The sequence below is a fragment of the Aquila chrysaetos genome, chromosome 8 (genome assembly GCF_900496995.4).
Source record: "Aquila chrysaetos chrysaetos chromosome 8, bAquChr1.4, whole genome shotgun sequence".
Taxonomy (NCBI): domain Eukaryota; kingdom Metazoa; phylum Chordata; class Aves; order Accipitriformes; family Accipitridae; genus Aquila; species Aquila chrysaetos.
Genome location: NC_044011.1, coordinates 36,211,361 through 36,236,273, shown reverse-complemented (window position 1 = coordinate 36,236,273; position 24,913 = coordinate 36,211,361). Strand labels below are relative to the sequence as shown.

Genomic DNA, 24,913 nt, shown 5'->3' with positions numbered 1-24,913 from the left:
TTTAACGCGCCGCTTTTCATGGCTCCCCGACGGCGAGAGAGCGACGCCGCGCCCCGGCTCGGGCCCTCGCTGGCGCCGCTCCGCCGCCTCAGCAGCTGCCTCAGCAGCTACCGCAGCGCCGCCGCCATCTTGTAACCCGACTCTCGCCGCCTTTCTCTTCCTCCCAGCCCGGCCACGGGCTCCCCTCGCAGGGGCTACGGCGGCCGGCAGCTGCCGCCGCGCCGCCGACGGGACGGCGGTCGGAGCGGGGCGGGCCGGGCCGAGGCGGGGCAGGGGCCGCCCCCCGAGCGGCTTTCTGGCCGAGACGGGGAGGCGGGGAGCGGGACAGCGCCTGCCTTCAGTCACAGACGTGTACTCGCGTGACTGTGGCAGCTCCTGTGCCACTCTAACCCTTTACCGCAGCAGGGCACGCACAGTAACGCCTGTGCCATAACGTGCACTTTGTTGCACGTTCCCGTGCTTTGTAGAGGAGGCTCAAAAGCTAAACGAAAGATGAAGCTGCTCTGTGAAGCTTCTCAATGAGAGAAACGTGCTTAATTAGTCCTTACAAACTGTGCAATTTAAGACAGACCACTTGCCAGGCGTTGTGGAGTCTGTAAAGCTTAGTTTTCCATACTAAAAAACAGCTACACATTTCCTCTGTACTACTACTACTACTAATAATAATAAAAAATTACATTTCAGTGTTTGCATGGGAATAGGAGAAAAGGACACAAAAGCCTGCAAGAAGTCAAGCTGTGTGAAACAACGGGGACTTTGGGAAGGAGGGGAAGCTTGAAAGTGTCTCACAACAAAATCTTTCAGGCTCTGAAGGGGAAGGGCTCCCCAGGGCAGGGTGTGTCTCATTCCCAGACAAAGCAAGACTTTTCTAGCTCTTGCCTAATGGTGAAAGCAGTTACACCGGTATAGCTCCTACTTACAAGACTGGCATTTCACTGGTGAAAGTTCAATCTTGTTCCAGATGAAGGGAAAGAAAAAGTTTACTACAGAATACACCACCATAAGTAACTATGTGGAACTCTTCCATATGTTAGAAAAACATTCTCTAGGCAGATTTAGAAAATTTACACCTATGTAACATTTAAGTCTCAGCTTTTGCTCTGACATTCATTTTAACAGGCCTCTCTAAGATTTACTGCCATTCAGCACACTGAGTATGTGACAGCCACTGATCATTGCTTGGTGCAGTTTTAAATCAGCTGCACTGGTGTGGCTGAACAGCTGAAAAGTCTTTCACATTCCTTAAGAGGCAGCCTCATGGTCCGAGGACTGGTCAGCCTGCTTATTTAACATGTGCAAAACAACCCACCTCTAAGAAAGGTTAAGAGAAGCACCCTTAATTGGGGTTCCCTAGATCCAGGATTCAAGCTCAGTCAAGCCTTTATTTTCCATTGTTAACAGGGGCCATGGAAGACACACAATCATGAGTTTTCTTTGCAAAAGATGACAAGTGTAAGATACACCTCTGAAAACTATCATATAGACTTATCTTTAGCTGCATACAGTACAGGAACATACTTTAGGATACGTGCATCGTATCATTATGGATAACTAAGTCAGTAACTGCACAAAAGGCCACATTATATTAGTGGTTCAACCATGGTTTGAAAGTCAGATTAAACAGTTTACAGCTGGGTTCTACACAAGCCTTCCCCACTACACTTTGGTGGCCTTTTCCGCATTACATGGCCTGATCCCCTCAAGGTTTTACACATCAGGCATATTTCTGCGTCAGTGAAAACTCAGTAAAAAGAAAACACATGAAAAGAAACACAAACCCCCAATGGCCACAGCATATTGCTGCTTCAGGACATCTGCCACTTGCAAACTCTCTCTCCACTCTGCAAGAACTTCTACACATGCTCTTTACCTCTTCAAACCAAGTGCGTAAAATTAAGTATGGCCTCTCCTACTCAAGATTAAATGCAGTACTTCTCCAGATATGCAGAACAGCAAGAAACCACAGCAGAATATTCTGGACCAAATTCTCATCTGTCATGGTGAACAGCTACAGAAGGAATAGGAAATACATGAGCTAGAATTGGCATGAAAAACTGTTTCTCTGCTTAAGCTGTGAAATAAATCCATGACCTCTCCAGGCATGAAATCAAAGACCTCTGTGGAAAAATGCCACTCCAGAACACACCCAGATTGCATTCCCTCAGATGCGGGGCTCCTTTTTGCCCAGAACAGCATCCAGGACTCCACAGCCTGGGGTGTTAGAAACCACAGCATGATCTTGCCATCTATACCAATAAAAAGCAAGTCAGTTCTGGGGGACTTTACCTATAGAAGATATGCAAGACTTGCCCCAACAGCTCTTAGATATCTGACTTAAAACCAGGGTAAATACAAGACCAGGAAAGCAATACATCTGAATCTCTGCATCGTAAGATTCAGAGAAAGCAAAGCAGCACTTTTTCATTGTGGCACTGCACCTGCCAGTAGCTCATCTCTCCCCATTATCACAAAGAGAAAAAGCTACAGCTCTTAGGTAGAGTTCTCTGTTCTTCATCAAAACAAAGAATTTTGTAAGGGTAGGCTGCAGACAGAGCAAGTCATCAAGTGTCACAACATGGAGCAGCAGGGAGCTCTAAACTTTTTTGTTGTTTTCAGAAGCAAGACAGACAACTCATTCCTAAATCACTTAAAATTTCTTGTAGTGAAATTAAGAGACTGTATTAATCCCTCTGGCATGTAATCCCAGAAGTACAATTAGGCCAGCTCTTATGCTTTTTTTATAGTACTTGTAGTATTTATTGCCAGCCTTTACAGATACCCAGCTCCTGATGCTTTGCACCTGTGTGAAAATTTCAGTTTTGGTCAAATAAATGCATTTCTGGCCCTCTTTACCTGCTGTAATGCTGCAACTGCCCAGCTTCACTTTCCAAAGCAATTCCTTTTGATGGCTCCATTTAAGATGGGCCATTACAGATGCTAATTATCTAGGGCAGTAGAGACAAAAAAAAAAATCACTATTTCAAACATGAAAAAACAGCTACTGCAATAGGCCTGAGTTTGCTCTCTCAAGCACTATTAACCTACATGCTCTCTGATCATAGCTGATATCACCTGAGAGTCAAGTGCCTCCTGCCACGGTCCAACCTGCCACTACTGACACCTCTCAGGTGAACCTGGGATGTCTGAAGCCAGCCTGCTTTCCCTCCGGGAAGGTTCAGACTGACACACGCTTACTCAATTCTTGGATCCCATCGCATTTCTCTCCTCAGGTAAGAGCAGCTGGTTTGTGCTCTTCCCAGACAGTTCCCAAACATATTTTTTTCCACCCCTTCCCATAGGGTCTAAAACTTGTTACAAGTGCAGAAAGTCAGGCTGACTGTACAGGTTCTGTCACAGGTACATACAAAAAAAAAAAAAAAAAATCTTTTTCCTACTTAATCATCTAACAAACAGAAAACCCCCCAGCACTCCAACAGTTGATTTACTGAGACCACGACCTATCACACAAATCATTGATACTCCTGTTACTGCAGGCAAGAAAATACTTTTACAGGAAAGAATGGGATTCTTTTGGCTCATAAATCATTGATTTTCAGATTCAGATGCAAGCATGCTACTGGTAATGTGCAAGCTAAAAAAAAAAAAAAATACTTCTAAAGTTAGTATTTTATGCAGTATTTCAGTAACTAGAACATCCATCTATTCTACTAAGAGGACCCTTACAGAATTTTTTCTACAATAAAAGAAGCTAAACCTTGGAAAACCACTTAGACTGCAGAGGGCAATTTCTGAGAACAGTTATGAGAAAAGGAAACATTTCAGCTTCTGTTCAGGTATTTTAACATTTGTCTACATTATTTCATTAACACTGTCCAGGATTGCTAGGGAAAACTTTTTCAGTCTTACATGATGAAAGACAGAGAGACAACAATAAAGGCGGCGGCCAATCATTTTTTTCTTCTTTAATATTTTAACTTAGAATAATAATAAAAAAAAAAAGGCAGAACGCAGAAAAATTTTTACTGCATATTCACATTTCTCCTCTCCCCAGTGTTTTGGTTTTTTTTTTTTTTCTTGCAGGAGGTCCAGAGCCCACTTGCCATCAGGTGGGAAGCTGATTTTCTTATTAGGTCTATCTACAAATTGGTGAAGATCAGAAGGGACACCTCTTTGATTTTCAAAGTCTGTACCTCACAGTAGAAAATCAAGTTGTTCTTATGAGAACATGGGAAATGTTTTGAAGTCTAAAAGACCAGTGAATCCATTGACGGAACACAGTCAATAGAGAAATTGTGACACTCTTAATGAGGAGGTTTTAGGGGGATGATTTATCACATCAATTGTTTATTCCAAAACAATTATTTTAATCTTAATGTTTTCATTATATATTTTAAAATTCAGTGTTAATGAACCCAGATAACAAATGATGATGTTTCAGCCAGGTAGTTTTGTCCCCCTTCTGCTCAGGTATTTTACCAAGTCTGAACCCTACGACAGTTACCGATGTATTTATCTGAAACAGTGTCAATCATGTTAAAGGTGATACTTCTAAGTCTTGAGCTATGTTTTGCTCAACATTTCAATCTTGTACACTGAAAATCCAGTAAAACTGGCCAACTGTGCCTCTCAACTACGGTCATAGCTTATCAGCCAAGTATACAGGAGAATTCCTTCTCTCAGAAAATAATTGTTAAATACTTCCTTCTCATCTTTGCATTTCTATTTTGAGATGACAACGAGAAGAATCTTAAGCACTGAAATGTAGTCTGCTCTTCAGTCTATACAATTCCATGTTCTTAGATTCTCACCCTTGCTATACAAGATAAGAGCACTGGTTGTTTCTGTTTTTCTTTTAAATGAGTTTTTAATCAATTTGAAGACTTTGAAGTGCTACATCACCTTTAAGCATAAATAGTGTCTATTTTAAAAACATGATTCACTACCATTGACCTGCAGATTCTTGTGTAGACATCTATAGATCCTAGCAAAGGTTGGTTGTATTTCCATGAACTACCACGCCTTTTTTCCTGAAAGAAAGAGAAAATACTCTGTAACCAACTAATTATATCAAGGCATCAAATTCAGAAACACTTCTTAAAAAAAATTCTTCAGTGAATTTTGATTTCTTCTAGTGTTGTGAATCATTCCTAGAAGATTGCCACAGATTGCCTTAAATTATCATCAGTGCATTGCATTTCCATTTGCCAATCTCATTGTGTAACTGCTCTTGATTTTACAATCAAGGGCAATCAATTTTACCTTCCTGTTCTAGTAGCCTCGTAAGGAAAAAAAAAAAACCCATACACAACAGCTTTCGGAAAAGTTTAGGCATAAGTCTACTAACAGTCAAATACACACTGGGAAACTAGCTCTAAGGAGGAGCTCTGGGCATTCCATTAATTGACTGAGAAGCCTCCACTAATTGACTCAAAACTTCCAAGAAAGCAGCTTATTTTTTCTTCTCTTCCCCCACTCTGCTTTTTTTTTTTCCTTTTAAGAAAACAGTGGCAAGGTAGAGAAGAGGGAATGCTTACACAGATGTTGTAGATTAACAAATAAGTTTGTTCTGGAGAAAGTAGACTGTCTAGGATGCTGAAACTGGATGCCAATTTTACAATATCAAGCTCTTTACAACTGCAGCACATGAAAGGGCAGTCACTAACTTACAACATGCTGCAACACAGCTGGCAAGCAGTATTTGCACACCACTGAAGGTTAACTGTACAATATAAAAATCAGATTGATACAATTCTTCACAATAGTTGTAAAGAAAGTGCAGTACTGAGTCATCTTAAGTTGTTCTTATGGCCTTACCTGTCACTGGGATGAAGTAGAGGACTGGGGAACAGTACCTCCCAGGACAATACTGTTTTTGTCAGTTAGGGTTTTAAGCACAGTTGTGGCTGGTGACTGTAGAATTTTACGTGAAAGCCTCATTCTACCATCAGTTGGATCACGTCCAAAGTATTTAACCTGTTAAGAAAACAAACCACTTTAAGACTGGCCAACTTAAAGAGCTGGAAATAGCATTTTCCTTAAAAGGTAGTGGTTTGCATTTTTCTGGTTGGTTTTGGTTTTTTTGGTTTGGTTTTTTTTTTGTTTTTTTTTTTTTTTCCAATTTGACACTAGAAAAGCCATAAACGATAGGCACCATTTAGCCTATATTGCTCTGTCAAATTAATGTGGTGCCTAGATAGCAGGAGTATGACACTAAATAAATCTAATTTGAAGTGATCAGGCCTTTAACGAGCACAGAAAGGGAATGTGATATGGCAAAATATTTTCTTCATAAACACAAAATAAAAAAAAAAATCACTCAAATTCTAAAATATGAACAGCAGTTTGTTAGTATCTTAAAGTTAAAAAAAAAAAATACCTGAATTTCTTGTCCAACTTCTAATCCCAAGGCACTAGGATGTTTAATCTAGAACACAGTGTTTTTCAGAAAAAATTATTTCAGAGTGATTAATTTTTTAAGGTTAGTTACAAAAGTTCCTTCTTTTAGGAATTCTTCATGCTACACTTCAGACAATCATAGTGGCTCAACACTACCTTACAAATAACTGGTTTCTACATGTTACATAGAAAAGGGTATTGGAGATCTAAAGAACTTGGTGATGTGCATAAAAGCATAAACAGTAGGACTGTAGCAAGCATATAGTTAGATTGTTTGCAGCTTTATGTACAGGGCAAGCAGAGGTTAAACAAAAAGGTGCTGCTAGTCCAACACACCTTTTAACATGAAAATGGACTCTAGAACAACAGTATGTGTGTTACAGCTAATGCGGACTATGTTTAGTGAGAATCGATTAAAAACAAGTACAAGTGTCTAGTTTATACTTGTTTAAGCTTGTATTACCTTTCTTTGATCAAGTTGTGAATTATGAAGTAACACTGGTATCATGTTTGGATACAATTTTACCATCACTCCAGAATCTCTGCAACAGAAAAGAGCACAGTTATTTCAAAATACATTGATAGAAGTCTGTAGGTATTTTACTCTGCATATTGACTCCAAAGCAAGCATTAGTAAACTTCTCATAAACAAGATTTTACTCCCCTCTTTCTAAAAATCTTTTATCAACCATAATATGTCCACTCATTTTTCCTTAATTGAAGTGGATGGAAATTACTTATTTCAGGACAGTATTTTACAGTAATAAGTACCATCCAAAAAGTGCATGTAATTTTCGCAAGACAAATATTGGACTGAAAAGTGAAAAGGAAATACCTACCATCTCTCTCAGATACCGAGATGAAAAAAGGCCTTAGGTTTTATTTATAGAGACATTCCAGTAACTAAACAAGCAGCAAAGATAAACAGCCTTAAGAAACACAGTAATATTTTCAACAGAGAAAATATCAAGAATGATGCAGGTGCCAAGGTCACCAACTTAAGTTTGACATCCTTAAAAATCAATTATTTTACATCCTATTAAGGCATCAGGAATATAGGTACGTAAATAAACTAATTTCTACTTCAACTCCAGAGCAGTTTTTATTTTTATACCTTATTTCAGTTATCGTGGCTGTATAAACTGCACCAAATTCCAAATTAACTTCCTGCTGTAGTGGGGGGGAGAAAAAGAAAACAGTAAGACACATATTCACAAAATGCAGGTTTAAAAAGCTAACAAAAAAAGTTTGTCCTTACATCATCTTTGCAGATTTCACGGATAAATTCTCTTGCTTCATGCATAGCACTAGGTGTGGGGGCAAACACAGAATAAGTCTCTTCATCCAGCTGACTTACAGTTACACCTTAGAAATAGAATTTAAGGAGAGGATTTATGTGAACATTGCTACTGTTTCAGCAAGCAGAAAAGTTACATTCAGTAAGACTTGCATAGAGCAAGATGATTTTTCACAGACTCATTAAGATCTCAGAGTCCTAATCATTTCGAATCTTCTTCAGATTAGGCGTTGGACAGCTTTACATGCAACTGAATGGAAGCCATGTTACAGGTATGCTTGATAAATACCTGGACAAACTTGTGTTCCACATAGGAACACGAAATTGTTATTATAATCCTTTTATGCCAGGAAAAAAATTATTGAAAGAATTTTGATTTTATGAATGAATCTCAGCTTCTATGAATGAATTTCACAGAGAATTTTTAATAAAACTATAGCTTTCATTAATAGCTGAAGGAAATTAAAGTGTTTCAGAGCCAGAACATAGTAAGATTGCATGGTAAAATTCTTTGCGCCTCTAGACTAGTTTTCTGGCCGACAGATCGCATAGGCTTGCCACCAAAGGGAAGTATGATTTTTCCTCCTTTTCTCCACCCCAATCCCATGAGAAGCACTAATCAAGCTAGCCTGAGCATTAAAGAGAATTTCAACTCCAAAGCAGCTGAAGCAGAACACCTACTTGATACTCTATAGACATCAGTCTTTTTTAATTTTTAGCTTTCTAAAAGTAGGGAACAAGTAAAGAAGTTGTACTATATTAAGCAATAAAGGGAAGAATTTGCATTTACAACAAAGTCCTCATAAAAGAAGTCTGATGTATTTAATATCACAGCAGAAATTCACCTCTGCTACAATGGCTGACTACTGGTTGAATATTACCTTCATTGCCTTGGAGAGATGGTAAGGGTGCACTATGTCTAGTTTCACTGGTTTGAGTCATTTGAACAAAGGTTTTTAATAGTGTAGCCTCTCAGAAATACTTAATGCTTTACAAATTCCATTCATTCACTTCCAAGGGCAACCACAACATCAAGCTATAGGCCCAATTCTAAGTGACCTGTCAGTCTGCATTTATCTCAACCAAAGCATCAATTGCCCTATTTAGGAAATGCTAGTGAAAGAGGCATCAACTTTGAATTTGGCACTTAAGGCCAGGCAGGACAAACCACTGTGTAAACAAGTACAATCAATTTATTCCAAGAACTATAACAAGGTCAGGAAACTTTTGTCACACTACTTGCTACCTGTTTAAGCCCCAGTACAGGTCATTCCTACAATGTGGTAGTGAGTTGGATTTCTAACATATGCCAGCACGTTAACAGTGTATACAAGCTCTTCACAGAATCCTAGGGAAACAGTCAATGAGCACTGTAGGAAAGAGTTCAATGTCCCTTCATAACCACAGCAAAAAAGCTTTAGTTTCCAGGAAGAGAAGCTGCATAGATTTGATCTACACTTCAGCATATTCCTGATCAGACTTGCTTGACTTCACAACTTTCATTCAACACTCTGCAATACTGTCCCTAGATGAACCTTTAATTGCCCCTTCTGCAAGCCCTGAAAAACACCATCACACATGCACCAAACTTCCAGGAATTGCTGCTGCAAAACAAACGGCAAGCACTTTTACAGAGAGAATCTACACAACTAAGTGTAGCTGAAGTGACCTTCACCTAGCTCTTCAAAATACATGCACCACTTATCAAGATACAGTACAGACTCAGTTTGTACCGAGCATTGGAACAGCTAAACATGCAAGTCTGAAAACAAAGGCAAATACTGTTTTGCAGTCTGCAGCATAAAGCACAAATTAAAAAGTACCCTTTTCTCTTAATAGTTCTTCCTATTTACTTATTAGGTTGTTGCTGCCGAAGCACAAATGTCAGTTTTATAGAGGTGGTCTATAGAACAATTTGGGAAGTTTAAGTTTAGCTACTTACAGTTTCTGAAAGAACATAAAGATAGCATTAAGATTTAGCAATAGGTGTGCTAGTAATACCTGTGCTACCAAGATCCACTAATTAAAACTCCACACTAGTAATTTTTGTATAGAAAAGAGAAGCTAGTAACACATTAAGATAAATTGTTACCGGAAGTAAGAATATCTTACCAGTCTGTGCTTGAAGTTTTTTCAGATTATAGGCCCCAGGACCAACAAATCTTAACCTTTTTGATAATGGAACATGGACAGTTTCTGAAAGAACATTTAAGAATACTTTGAAATGCTAAATATAATAATCTTGAAAGCTGTCACAAAAAATTAGTCACATTCATTTACGTTTTAATCTTCTATAGCTACTTGTATTATTTGCTGAACATTGACACAATTACACTGAAGAATTGAAATAAATGAAAACGTAAAATACAAATACTTTGATGAGTGTAAATTACCTTAAGGCATACCAATACTGACATCTATATCCATTCTGATTTTGTGAGTTTCACATAACTTCAGTTTAATTCTGTTTTCTGGTATACAGTGAAATAGTACAGTGCTGCCTCACACAGCAATAAAAACCAAAAATTCACCTCAAAAAAATGGAGAAAAAATAACCCCCAGAGGCAGGTGCAGAAACATATAACAAACATTCATTAAAAAAGCTCTTTTAAGCAGCAGCTTATTGTTAAAAAGATAATTATAAGAGTTATGCATTCTTATCAACATACAACTAACATTACCTACAACCGGTCCACTTTCTTTTCTGTTAGGTCTGGGTTTTGCCAGCGTTTGGTTCATAATTTGTAAAATCTCCCTCTTTGCAGCTGTGAGGGTTTTGGGGGCGGTGGGGGGAGGAGGAGTAAGGAAAAATAAAGAGTTTTGTGTAAGATTAAAATAAATTTATGCAGTTTTTGTTACAAAGTAGATAAACATCTGTTCATAAAGTCTGCCTCCTGCCTAACTTGAGAATTTATCTTGGTAACTTAACACATTTCAGGTAGTGCATGTTTGTTGCGGTACCAACATTCTGCTCTGTGTATGCAAAACCTACGCCTTCAGCACATTTATTGATTTTATGCAGCCTAGAACATTACAGAGAATTCTGTTTTGGTGTATTATTTAAATAAATCAGAGTGCTGATAAAAGCAACAAGGTGTAGCTTTGATTAGTTAAGTTATAATACACTGGCCCGGAACTTCAGCTGAGCTGCCTTAAGTGATACACCATTAAATAGGAATTACTGGTTCTTACATTTTAGTAAGGGTTTTCTTACTAAAATCTTGTTATTACAATCAAGTTGAAAATTTTCTCTTACAACTAGTTAAATCCTTATTAAAGCTTGTAGCTTCAGTTTTTCATACGGCTTAAGAATATTTTATCTGTGCATGTCAGAATACAGACAGCAGTAAATTTCAATACTAAATATAGCTGAATTTATGGTAAGTAAGAAACAGTTTGCTACTCTTTCTATAACATGATTCTGTTGGATTTTAAAAAAAAGTCATGTAATAGGATGTTTGTGTGTTAGTCCAAATCCATTTTGGTGTTACGGTAACACTTAACATATTTAGCTAGCAACAGATGCCTCCTCCCTCTCCCAACTTTCACCAATCAAAAGCAATCCAGTTTCAGTGAGCAAAGCTGCACTTCAGCCTTTACACCTCTGTTATTCACAGGGTACCAAGCTGCTAGATCTTAACCATCAACTCCCTGAGATGACATGGACTTTTACTTAAGTTCTAAGAACTCGCTGCTCAAGACACATTTAAAAATTAGTCTGAAGTTACTTTAAAGTTAGTTTGGAGCTTATTTTTAACAATCCTTTTTACTGATCTACCGCACAGCACAAAACAAACCTCTTTTCCCCAACTCATGGTTTTACACAGTATGACAAAAATTTTATAAATTGACATGGCCTAGTGATATTGTACTTGCATCTGTCAAATCCAAAATACTGCATGTAAATATTTCTTAATGTATTCCTCTACTCTGATGTTGCTCTTCTGTATAAGTTCCCTCCCTCCCCACTTTGCTATGCCACTAATTTTATCGCAATTTTTCAAAACAAGTTACCCCATTGTACTAAACTGGTGAGTGTTAATATCACACCATTTTTGTTCTGTTTTAATAAAAAGTAACCTCCAGGAGCAGCAGACAATTTCACTGACATTATGTACAATAATATGAGACTTAAGTGTGGTGGGAAGGGCCTGGCTTTTTTGGAGATTGAATGCTCTCCTCCGACACAAAAAGCTATTTATTTTGCATGAAGTGCCTATATGGAAGTATAACAGACAGCACCCAAACCAGCCCAGTTTTTTTGAAGACAGCAGCTTTTTTCCACAATGAGAACGAAAAAATTCGTAATTTATTATTTAGTTTCATAAAACTTAGAATTTAATACAATTTATCATTTAATATGATAAAATGGGTGCAAATACAACATGGACCTACCTGTAGCTTGCTGAATAGCTTCCATTACAATTTTTACTGGTATTCCTGGCAGTTTTAGATCAGCCTAATACGAAAAGAGTTAAGTTACATCAATATGTAAGGAAAGCTTTTTTAGATACATTTTCAGAGTTCCATTTTAGGAAGATTTAATGTTACAATACCTGCAAGGCAGTTATTCCTTTATTAGTACCTGCCATCTTGAAATCCATATCACCATAGTAATCTTCAATTCCCTGCCAGCATAGACAGAAGGAAAGCAAATTGGAGTAACTTCATACCAGTGTCAAGTCTCGTTATACTAAAAGTACATTCTGTGTTTCAATAAGCCACAAAGTAGTTCTGCAGACTTGGAATTACTGCTGAGACTCACGTGTTTTTCTTCAACCTTATTTTGCTGTTTTTGATTAACACTGTTCCTTTCTCTCCTTATAAATTAAGAGCTTCCGTGGACTAGTTCCTGAACAACAGATCCACAGTTGATTTTCTACTAGCAGTGGCTGCCACAGGAAGAAGCAGCAGCAGCACGATAATGTGCATTTCCCCGCCCCAGCAACTTTGTCAAGTGCTCCTTCTCCATCCAGTATATTGTGTTTTTCAGTAAATTATTCAAGAATTATTAATCTCTTTCTCCCAAGAGAAAAGACAAAATTAATTGGAAAGAGAGAGCTTAAAAGAAATAAGAGTAATTTCTTAAAAGAAATAACTGAGTAATTACAAAAAACTAAGAAAACTAAGAAACATGACTGGACATTTCACAGAGATTTTCTGAAATAAGGGAGGAGTTTGGGAGACAAAACAAAGAAGATAAAACTATTCAATATTTCCAGTAGTGTATATTCCTGAAGTAACTGGGTAAACAGTTACAAAAGAAGGCCATAGAATGTATTTTACAGAATTAAGCAGCAATAAAACCGACAGTACTAGAAACACTCACCAGGATGTCTGTCAGCAAGCGATAGTCCTCAATATCTCCTTTTTCCAGACTGCATTTGGTAATGAGACCTATTGCTACACCTGCCACTGCACTTGATACTGGAACTCCTAATAGCGGTAAATAAAAATACATTTTTATAACCTTTGGTCATTTACAAATCCTGTAACACATTATCATATGTAGTTTATCCTTTTAAGTGCCATATTTTGTACCTGCATCCATTAATGCCAAACTTCCACCACATGCAGAAGCCATTGAAGACGACCCTACAGAGTTAGAATACGGGGGGGGGGGGGGGAAGTATTAAACAATGGTCAGGAGTATCTGAAACAAAACTTCCTAGTGATATTCTTCAATGACAGTTTGACAATTAACTTGCTGCTAGAAAATACTGTACAGCGCCACACATACCACAATAAATAATTACAATTAGAATTCTCCTGTAGCTAAGTATTTTTAACAAGAAACACATAATATACTTTGAATCTTTCATGATACTGAAACCAAAACCCCTCAAACTTCACAATGAATATTAAATATTCTAAACAAGGAATCTGTGGGTTTCGCAGGAAGCTGCAAATGGGACTCCTTCCCTTTGTCCACTAACCCCTTCTGCAACCCACCTAATCTCACTACAGTGCTATGAAATAGGAGGTGGACCTCAGGGAGCTTCCTGCCACTCACGGGAATCTGCAGGAAGGTGAAATGGATAGCTCTCTCCCCAACTGGGGAGATGGGAGAGAACAAAACAGCCAGCCAGGAGAAGTTACCACTAAGTCAGTAAGGGTACCAGCTGTGATTAAACACTGAAGAATGGGTCTCAATACATGCTGATTTATTTTCCTCACTCTGTAGCATAAAAATGCTGCCAAATACCATTTTATTAAACTCAGAATTTATGTTTGCCTCTCATACTGATACTGTGCTGTTACACAAATGGAAAGAAAGGTCCATTGTTCATGACCATATACATCCTTTTTATTTTAAGTACTTCAGGTAATAGAGCTATCAAGATTAAGAAAGTTAAAAATGAAATCTATTACCTAAAATGCCTACAACTCAAGTTTGTCCAACTCAAGTTTTTTTTAAGAGCCAAATTTAGTCCCTAGCACTAACTTAAAAATAAGAAAGTCATAATACCATTTGACTCTAAGACTTCAGAAGTAACTCGTATTGTGAATGGGAAATCCTGGGGAATAATTGGTTTCAGAGCTCTTTCTGCCAGTGCACCTGTTAAAAAAAAAACCCACAACAAAACACCAAGTGATCCATAAATAAAAACAATCAGACAAAATATTAAAACTTACAGCATGGGACTTCTCTAGTCTGAACTTACCATGTCCAAGTTCTCTTCTGTTCATACCAGTAACTTTGCCAATCTCATTAGTTGCATAAGGAGGAAACTATGAAGTAAAAAAATGTGTATATAGAAAATTAACTAATATTTTTTCTCCATTTTAAAACATATATTTAGAAAAAAATTCTTTGAAGTTTTGAAGTTCCTTTGAAGAAGGAAAAAACAAGTTTAAAAAAAAAATAAAATCAAACTACTACAGGACTTCTATCAGTCACCTGGTTTGCAAACCAGGACCAGTTTAGGTAGTGTTTAGTAAACTTTTTACTTCCACTGAACAAAAGAGAATAAAGCAGTCACAAGGTAGTTGAAAAACAACACAAGCTTACTCCAATTAAACTTGTCAAACAACATATCAGCAATCTTGTTTCTGTCATACATATAATGGAACAAGATATGCCTGTTGCCTGTATGAAATACTTTGGGCAAGTTCCAAAGGCTGAGAGAGATCCAAGATGTAAAAGCACTTATTTACTATTGGTGCAGTATGTCATCTGAACACATTAATAGAGTTTACTAAAAATAATAAAGCAGGTTAATCGTGCTTTCAGTAATAACCCATTCTTAAAGGGCTAACCTAATGTTAAGATATTAAAAAGGCAGTATAAAATGGCAATTTACAAATTATCTAGTGCCTTTTAGGAAACCAGCACTTTTGTTCACAAACTGCAGTATAAATTTACATATGAATTAGAATTAATACATTTTAACAAATCCAGAGATAATTTATATCCTTGGAAGTGATCAATTTCACCTTTAAAAGCAAGATATGAAGCCCTTCTGTGAATCATGCAGAAAACTGTGACACGGTAAAACTCACCTCATAATGCAGCATGAAGTTTTTATCTTTTATTCCACTATTAATTAAAAACAAGACCATGTCAAAAAAGAGCAACCAAACATGTCTTACATACAATAATACATAAGAGTATATTCAGTCATGCTTACAAATAGACCCGACAAAAACAATGAATCAATAGATTTGCTGATCACCCACATTTTCCCAAAGGTTTTCTATGGAGTAAACACATGAAAAAGCACAGTCTACAAAGAAAAAACCTCATGTACTAATCATCATCATTAAAACAGTTTCCCTAGCTGTTTAGAATAGAATAGAATAGGCCCTATCAGTTCCTTATGCTGGTTTTGGTGTGTCTGAAGCAAGAAAAAAAAATAAATTCAAACTTCCAGAACAGCAGCAATGTACACATTGCAGTAAGGACTCAGAAACGTAAGTGCTCAGAATGAATACTGAAAATCTCTGTAAACACAAAATAGCTCTTGATTAAATGAAAAAAGCATGCTCAAAAAAGTTACTGAAGTACCACAAGACTTGACTCTTAGCAATAAATACAAAAAAGCTAATCTATAAAGTTGCCTCAAGTCAAGACTTGCCCGTAGTTTCATATAGAGGCAATCTCTCATTCACGAAGCAACTTAATGAGTGCTAATTAAAATCCATTATTTAGCACAAACTAATTTCCAAGAATACCACAATTACAGACTATGGACAAACACCTCTAGGCCAAAAAAATTAACTAACACAAAGCTGACACATTAAAATGTAGAAGCTCCCACACTGGTGGGATGAGATCACTGAACTGCAGCTTTAAAGGGAAGGAGTTTCTCCTCCCAAACAAGTTAGCCCTCAGCAATAAAATGTTAACAGCACAAGGACTTGCTTGCTACATTGTAAGTTAAATTTTCCTTACTCCATTAAGAAAGAACACAAATATTTTCACCTTCTGAACATTTTTATTTTGAGACAAAATGGGAATATTTAGATAGGCTGATTCAGTTGGGGGAAAAAAAAACCACAAAATTATCTGCTCTTTAATTTTTTTTCCATTCAAACCAAACTTGATAAACAGAACAGCACTTCACAGGCTACCTGCATCCAACCTATCGAGCAAAACTTCAAAACATCTGAGAAACAGATTAAATGAATAGAATAGATATCAAGTTCCAAGTGTGATGATAAATACTTGGAACAAAGAGAATCAACTTTCATCAACTGTTTATTTAAAGAGACTTGATATATGGACACAGTTTTACAGATTCAAGAGTAAGTCGCTACTTCCTTTCTCTTGAAACCAGACTGGATGTTATTTGTAATACTGTCCAATTTCAAATGTGTGTCTATGGAGTTAATGTCACCTTCGCAAAAACCAACTGCCAAGATCTTTTGAGAACAGGCCACTTCAAAGCCTATTTTACACATTTTTTCAGTCCTAATGAATATATATATGTCAAAGTTCAAGGAATTTTTATCAAATGTGCTTAAATGCTCACCCTTTTTTATTACCAACAAAACACCAAAACATGTACATACCTCACTGCTGTTGAGATAAGGTCTGATTTTACACTTGATTCTAGAGAGTCAAACGTAACTGTACAGAGAACCTAAAATAAAAAGAGAGAGGGTAAATGAATTGCTCTTAAACACTTCCATCTTTCACAACTTTTACTGTTTATGAAGAATCAAAAAGAATGATTTCAGCAACAAATATGATGCCATCACCTACTACTTCCGCAAACTTTTTTTCCTTCATAGCACAAACTTATTCATAATCTGTAAAGCTTGTATAATCTTACAGGTGATCATATTTAAAAATACTAATTTAATGCTTCTTAACCTAGTAGGAGCCTTGAATAGTTTGTTCACTAAGAAACCAAACAACTTTGTTTAAGAGCCAGGGCCAAATGCAGCCACCACATTGTGCAGAAGAGCAAGCCTGTTTATCACATAGACTTACAGCATGTGTTATTTTTAGTGGGGTAAGAGGGAACAACATGGAGGAATAAATTGCTGTTTGCAACTACCCATGTACCCTGTACTAAGTCAGATCAACAGCTGACAGCCTTCTTGGAAAATGAGCTATAAAAATATGGGAGACCAAATCTTGAGTACATTCTTAATTCAATACACCCAACATCTGACACTTTTGGAAAAAAGAGAAAAAATAAATCTCAATGTAGTTTTTTGGGTACAATTTCCCTCTTTAGTCCAGGTTACATATGAAGTTTCTTTTAAAAGACTTCTCATGACATACACAATTTAGCGCTGTCCTGCATACCATTGAGTCACTCATTTTTCTAAAAATGAGCAAGATTATATTTTACATTAAAAGCTTTTGTTTCAATAAGTATCTCTAACATAAGAGCCTATGTAGAGGGATGAAAAAGGTATGGTTTTGGACTTATCTTATTAACAAGCAATTTTACTTCAAGCCATCCTGAATCGGAAAGCTTTCTTCTCAAACCACCTAATCCCAAGACAAAACCCAACCAACCAAAAATGCCCCAAACCTGCCAACCTGATCTGAACAAGGAGAATCCTTACAGTTTCTGACTTTGGTTACTAGACATTCTTCAGAAAGTCTGAAGACACAATAATGCTTACCAGACTCATTCTGGGCACATATGCTTATATCTGTACTGTTCATGTAGCAAGAAGCCAAGCTTTGTCTACTGTCTTAATGGACTCAGATGTATTTTAACTAAATCTAAACTGTTTTCTAGTTATTACTATTTGAATGTGAAGAAAAAGGAAACTTTGCATTTAAATGAAAGATACAAATCTTTCAGCTTTCGATAAATTAATCTATAGTTTCTGACGTTTAAAGATACTACCTGTGTTTGACCTCTCTGAAATAACGCTGATCCATGAAGCATTTTAAACATGTTCACTTCACATTTAATATCTCTGAGGGAAGTCAAATCTCTCCCATCACACCTAAAGTTACAAGCAGAAATTATGAGATCAATGGAACTATAGTCTTGGACAAAAAGTTGACAGAAATATTATTCAGTAGGAGTTTGATATACTTACCTTCTATACTCATTCAGAACAAGATTTCTAAAAATATCCTTTGAAACCATATTGAAAGATTCTATGATTTCATAAGGCTCAGCCTCTGGAAATTTTTCTGTGTATAAAAAAGAAATAGCATCTGAAGTTGGAAAATTAATTTTATAGAACTTCTGCTAAAATAGCTCGGCCAAAGAGCACACTGTAATTCTAAGTAGTGCTAGCTCCATTTAAGCATTCTCTAAATATTAAGAAAGCAGAAAATAATACCTTTCAGCTGTTCTTCTGTTTCAAGCCTTATCTTGTTAATTGCTTCATCTCTAGAAATCTAGAACACAGGATTTGCAACCAGTTAACTCTACAAGGCAGAATAACAAAGGAGGTTTGGGTTGTTGTGTTTTTGTTTAGTTTAAAATTCCGTAAAACTCCAGGAATAAGGAATAGGTTTGTCACACAAATTTAAAGATCAGTAACATACTGCAAACAAATACTCTGGTAGATAAGAATTTACAGAACAATTTATTATTACTATTGCAAATACATGCAGAGGAGGAGAAGAGTTTTTATTAACATTAGCTTAAAACTAAATCTTACTACAGTTTCATTATGATATTAATTAAAAAATAATTATATCATGTTTGAACTGATTACTTACTTTATCATGGCTGGAATCTGTGAACACTGCATAGATCTTGTTAAAAGCGAGTCTTTCAGAAGAAAAGAAACAATTTTTGAAAACACAGCTTAAAAAACAATTACACAATTAGTTTCTTTTGAGGATTAAATGTTTGTTTTCACTAGCAATATCAAATCACCAGACTGACATTCATAAACATTACTAGCCCCAGCTGTCCTTCCTGCCTGCTCTCCCACCACCCCTCTCAAACTAGTTATCACTTCCACCATAAGGATCATACACGCCAACATCCTGACTTCTCTTGACACCATTCCACAGGAATGGCATATTAACTTACAATTCCTTTACTGAATTTTCAGGGTATTTGTTTTGCCCTGTCCTTCTTACTAAGTATAAAACCAGAGAGCTGAAGACTGTGTTCCTAAGTTTCTACCGAAAATGCAGCAAGTAATTCTGAACTTACAAAACATGCTATTTTGTTAAACGAAACACCCAAACTATCTAATCAGAGATCATCAAATTAAATGATCATTAAATAAGCATTTTGAGTCACTTAACATAATTTAGATCAAAATTAATTGTTCTGAACTTACTTCTTTGCGTATTCCACAATCTCTTCAGGAGCAACAAATAACTTCTGAACAGTTCTCTTGACAACACCTTGTTCTTTTACTAGTTGTTGAATTCCCTGAATTATTTGCTGGGTATGCTTCACCCCTACTTTGATGGCATGACAGAAGTCTTGTTGCAATATATTCTCAGCACTTGCTTCCAACATAACTATCAATGGAAAGTTAAAAATTAAGTAAATTACTTCTTTATTGTTCAATAACAATCTAACTCAGCTGAGGAAAAACAGATTAACATTCAACTGCATAAATATAATGGAATTTACTTCACCTAATCAAAAGTTACCTAGCTATCACTGTTGTTTATTCCTACTATTGTGTAAAAACACAAGTTTCAAAGATTAGGCAAATATCTGCAAAGAGGCACCTACCTGATTTTCAAACACTCAAGACATACTAATAATTAACCTACTTACCAACTTGATTTTGTGGAGCTCCAGCAATAACTAAATTTAAAGCACTAGAAGACATCTGTTTTCGAGTTGGATTGATAATGGTTTCTCCATCAACCAGTCCTACCCTTACTGCACCTACAAAGAAACCCCAGAAAATTATTATTATTATAATAAGGAAGTTCTTTAAGGCACCACTTAACTTTGAAAACTATACATCTAAAAACAGCAATTAAAGCTATGGATTAATTTTAAAACATTAGCTATATAATAAGAACAAAACTGTAAGGCAAAATTATCTGTTCTCTAATTTCTTTTGGTTAGTATTACTGTGTAGGGCATATAATGCCAAGCTGCATTATACACAAGGGTGTAAGCCTATTAGGTTTTTTTAGTCATTTGAGCATGTTTTCTAGAAAAAAGGCAGGTGAAAGGAAACTACAGCTAAACATTTGTCCTTGGCTAGATCATTTCTCTTCTCCAAAAAATATTCACAATGAAATAAAGAAGTATTCTTATTGAGCTATTTTCTAAATGATGCTTTTCAAGACTAAGTTTCTCTAAAGAAAAAAATTTAAGTCATTACTATATTGGAATATAAATCCTGCCAGAAGTATATTTAGTCCAGAAAAAATAATGCTTTCAAGTGCAATAATGCTATCCATTGTAAAATTATTTTCAATACTTGAACCAAAAGTTAGTGGACTTCAAATTCAGATTCTTGTTAAAAAAGAAAGCATGAACTGTGGTCTAAGTCTTCCATTATGTTCAAATCATCATCATTTCAAAATATTTACTTACCAATAGGACCATTCCAAGGGATATCAGATAATGCAAGTGCTGCAGAAGCTAGAATGAAGAGATAAAATCTGTATTAGAAAAAATGGATCACATTAAAAATTACTGCTCATGTATGATTTAAACATCCTCTTACCTCCATTAATTGCCAGAACATCAGGATCATTGACGCCATCTACTGCTAAAAGATTACAAAGGATCTGGCATAAGATAAAAGACAATGAATAATTTTGATCTATACATTTTTATTAGCTGTCAATACAAAGCTAAGAACAATAAAACAAAACATTCTACATATTTACACAGGCCTATACTGCAAATGAAAATTTGTTCAGGTATTTAAACTAGAAAGCTCACAAAAACCCACTAATGTGTAATATCGTATCATATCATATAACATATATTATTAGCCTTTCTTTCCTCTGTTGTACACAGGATATTTGAATTTTGTTCCTGTATCTCTACAACAAAATTTGGAAACTAGCATGTAATAAAAATAATTTAGGATAAGGAAATGACAAACTAAAAAGCAGCATTACACTATTAGACTGTTTTGCAAAGTGTAAACCCCTCCTGGATGCTAATGAAAATTGCTTTTCTTAAAACAATGCCTATATCATGTGAAATTTTCATTGGATGTACCCAAGTTTCCCATTCTGAAGGTAGCTATAGTTAAGGACAGCAAACGTGACCTACCTGTGTATCATAAAAGTAGCCTACTGGAAAGAGTGGTCTGATTGACCGATCTGCAAAAGAAATATTCCAAGTCTAAGAAGTATTTGGTTTTCAGTAGTTAGTATTCAGTTTGTCTTGTAATAACCCCAGAAGAAACTGACAACATGGTTTAAATGAAAGACCCAGTCAAACAAAAAAGAAGAGAAAAGGCAGAGAACGCTGAAGGAAATTCAGTATGACATATAATCAACTCTAAAATTTCAATAGCACTCAGAGTAGAGTAAGAGTTAGTTGGGTGAGCATACCCACTGTCAGATAACACAAGGTAAAACATTGAAAAAGTCTTCTATGCTTTAGGATACAAATAATCTATTAAATAGTATTTCACCAGAAATATCTTCAATGAAGGGACATACTCCTCAAACAGAGAAAAGCAACAAAAGCATGTATGTTCAAAATACTGCATTATTTCCATGATGTGTAGATTTCCTATTAATTTTATTGCAGTCTGAAGTGTACAGGACTCTGTAACAGCCTAGGCCTTATAGGCTGTTCCCTCTCCTAATTCTTTTCACTGCTGTCTTAAGATGCTGATGTATTTGACATTAGTTTTATATAAATGTTGAATTTCAAGGCATTATCTTATTCATCAATGGAGATAGCCATGATGGAGATGACTTTTCAAGCAGGATCAAGAGGGAGAGAATAAGTTTATATCAATCACTAAGTCTGCCTCTTTGTATTTCAGAGCTTAGCTTGGTTGTCTCTTCCACCTGTCCAGACAGATGTGCAACTGCAGAGATAACATCTCTGCAGTTAGGATGAGATCTTAATATCAACAAAGGTGACAACAAGGTTTCTCAAGATCCAGGTTTTTTATCTATAAAGGAATACAGACGCAGCCCCAGTTGATATATTGTTTTAAAAATCAGTACTGATAAACAAGAAACTACAAGTTTGTTTTCTTCTGACATTACTGCAGAAACAATCAACTCTTCAAAGAGCAGTTATAAATTACTATCTTTTCAAACATTCATGAGGATATTACAAAATATTTAAAATACATTGTCAATAAAGTGTTCCAGCCTACCTATTACTCTGCTCGTAAGAATTTCTTTATCAGTGGAACCAAGTTCTCTTCTTAGATAGTTTGTAGGAATTCTTCCTGCTGCAGCAGCTTTCTGACGGTAGTCAACCTTTTAATAACAAAACAGGAATTCCTAAAGAAACAGATTACTTATTTCAGAGCCACAGAATCATTCAGGTTAGAAGGGACACCTCCAAAGGCCTATAATCCAATCCCCTGCTCAGAGCAAGGTCAACTCTGAATTCAGGTGACTTTATTCAAGGCTCTGTCTTGATGCCCAAATGGACTCTCCCATTCTAGATCATATATGGGCTGCCCAGCCAGTCAGTCCCCAGCCTGAACTACTGCAGGGCACTAGTGCACCCCAAGTTCAGGACTTCATGTTTGTCCTTACAGAATTTCATAAGGTTCCTGTCAGCCCATTCCTCCAGCCCCTGGTCCCTCCAGACGGCAGCCCTGCTCAGCCCTGCAGCCCTGCTCCTGAGCGTATCATTTGCACCCCCCCCAGTTTGGTGTCATCTGCAAACTTGATGAGCAGGAATTCCAGGTCACCAATACAAGTAGGAAACAGGCCTCTTTCCAGGACAGACCCCCTGAGGAACTCACTATTATTCAGCCTCAAGGTAGAACAGGCATCATTAACCCTTAATAACCACAACCCTTAGTAACCACAACTGATTGAGCTTCATAATCCAAGCAGTCTTTCACACATCTAAAATATAATATTTGAACATGGATGTTGTGGCAGACAAAGAGCTTTTGTAGAAAGACTTTTTTTGGTACAAAGGCTTTTGTAGGAATCCTTGCTAAAGTCAAGGTATATAATATCCAGTGCTCATCCCTCATCCATAGGTCTAGTCATTTTATCATAGACTGCTATTCTGAAATCCAGGGTCTGTAGGCTGCTGTCTGCACTCCTCACTCCTCCCAGCATCTTGAACTCCACTATTTAATGATTACTACCGCTGAGGCTACCACTGATTATCACAAAACTAATTTTGTCATTAGTACTTACCACTAATGGCATAAACTGAGATGCAGAAGGCTTAGTTTTACTGACTGCTGTGACCATTACTGCTGTGTCACCTAGCTGGATTAAGGAAAAAAAGAAAAAAAATTGAAATTACTTGCAGCTAAAATATTGTCTGAAGTCCTAAACTTATTCACAAACTAAAATGCCAGAATATTCTTTGCAGAAAACAAGCACATAAATCCACGATTCACACCATTATTTTTGCTTTTCAAACAATTTTTTTCATACAAAACACAGCTGTACATTCATTAGGGATTAAACTGCCACGTGAAGCTCTGTATCCTTTCAATAGACTCTGATGTCCTAACAATGTCTGTTCAGATCCAGAAATTTTGAAGTTGCACAAATTTTAACTTTTCTTTTTTTTTTACCTGAACAACAGCAGATCCATCAGCAAACCTAGCAAGTTTTCCAGAAGACAGTTCCATCTTCCTGTCAGAGAGAAAGAATCTGTTACTCACGGTGAATTCAAATTTTCCAGTAACTTCTGCATTCATCTACAGCACCAACTATATAGAATGTAGGCTACGCTTCGTATTAGACATAAAAATCCTGATTAGAGCTGGAAATTGAAACCCTCTGACCAAAAGTGACCAAATCCCCTTAACTTCAACATGCTTTTGCCTCACATGTCCTGCTTCTTTCACCTTGAAGCAAAGACTTGCAGCCAGCCACATCGGATGTCACCTAAAGCTCCGTATATGGCTTAAAGGCACAATGCTTTGCTCACGCCGGGAGAGGAAGAATCACCCACCTGTTCAAGCTGGGTTTTAATTTTGCCGCTGGAAAACGCAATGCACACCTGCTGTACCCTCACAAGAGAAGGGGAGCTGCCTGCGCACCCACGAAACACCTTTTCCCGCCACAGCTGCAGAACATTCTCCCTTCCGTACAGGAAAGGGAAGGAAATACACCTGCTGCTCACCCGCGGAGAATGAGGAACGGCACGGCAGGAGGATCAGCGGCAACTTCTTCTCACGTTTGTTCAACCCACCACCCCGGACGGCTCTCTCGCCGCCGACGACCGGGGCCCTGGGGTCCGCCGGCCCCCTCCCCACCGCCGGTACCGAAAGCCGCTCCTCAGCCAGGGCCGCAGCCCAGGCCCAGGGAGCGGGGAGCACCCGCAACGCGCCTCCCCGCTGCCGCCCCTCACCTGCCCCCCACCTCCACCGTCACCGTCCGGCAGGGCCCGGGCTCCGCCGCCGCGGCCCCGCGGGCGGGCGCCAGCCGCAGCACGCAGCCGTCCGGTAGCAGCAGCCGCCGCCGCCGCCATCGCGCCGCGGCCCCGACGCCGACGGCCAAACCGCCGAGCGCGACGCGGCGACAGCTCGTGGTGGCGGCGGCCATGGCGCCGGTGGGCAGGAAGAGGCAACCCCAACGGCAGCCGCCACCCGATTGGCTCTCGGAAGCGGCGGGGTGGGGTGGGGGAGGGGGGCGGCTGCCGCGCAGTAAGCTCGAAACCGATTGGCTTTCGGACCGGCGGTTTAGTTTCGGTTCCGCAGCGTCAGCGTGTC

At 37.7% G+C, this 24,913-nt stretch overlaps 1 protein-coding gene across 2 annotated transcripts; it reads right to left on the bottom strand.

Annotated features, from left to right (window-relative positions):
* Positions 1-1,362: 1,362 nt before the first annotated feature.
* PNPT1 (polyribonucleotide nucleotidyltransferase 1) lies at positions 1,363-24,781 on the bottom strand. Of its 2 annotated transcripts, none has more exons than XM_030022835.2 (29): positions 24,553-24,781; positions 23,771-23,831; positions 23,382-23,456; positions 22,370-22,475; positions 21,301-21,350; positions 20,741-20,804; positions 20,608-20,655; positions 19,831-19,944; positions 19,379-19,565; positions 18,804-18,855; positions 18,419-18,476; positions 18,170-18,266; positions 17,971-18,073; positions 16,670-16,740; positions 15,158-15,194; positions 14,320-14,386; positions 14,124-14,213; positions 13,196-13,249; positions 12,984-13,090; positions 12,211-12,282; positions 12,050-12,113; positions 10,336-10,419; positions 9,767-9,850; positions 7,616-7,722; positions 7,472-7,527; positions 6,821-6,899; positions 6,338-6,385; positions 5,776-5,934; positions 1,363-4,988 (listed from the first exon to the last, which is right to left on the bottom strand). In XM_030022835.2, exons 1-28 carry the CDS (start codon positions 24,744-24,746, stop codon positions 5,779-5,781), a joined length of 2,385 nt encoding a protein of 794 aa, XP_029878695.1. In that variant the 5' UTR covers positions 24,747-24,781; the 3' UTR covers positions 1,363-4,988; positions 5,776-5,778. The 2 variants fall into 2 exon arrangements, with proteins under 2 accessions (XP_029878695.1, XP_029878696.1); XM_030022836.2 differs by having other exon boundaries at positions 1,363-4,991; positions 5,778-5,934.
* Positions 24,782-24,913: the final 132 nt, after the last annotated feature.

Coding starts and splice junctions, on each gene's coding strand:
- PNPT1 (XM_030022835.2), bottom strand. CDS start 24,746: ATGGCCGCCGCCACCACGAGCTGTCGCCGCGTCGCGCTCGGCGGTTTG. Junction 14,214..14,319: donor CAGAAGAGAACTTGGACATG/GTAAGTTCAGAC, acceptor TTTTTTTAACAG/GTGCACTGGCAGAAAGAGCT. Junction 12,283..12,983: donor GCTTGCTGACAGACATCCTG/GTGAGTGTTTCT, acceptor CTATGCTGGCAG/GGAATTGAAGATTACTATGG.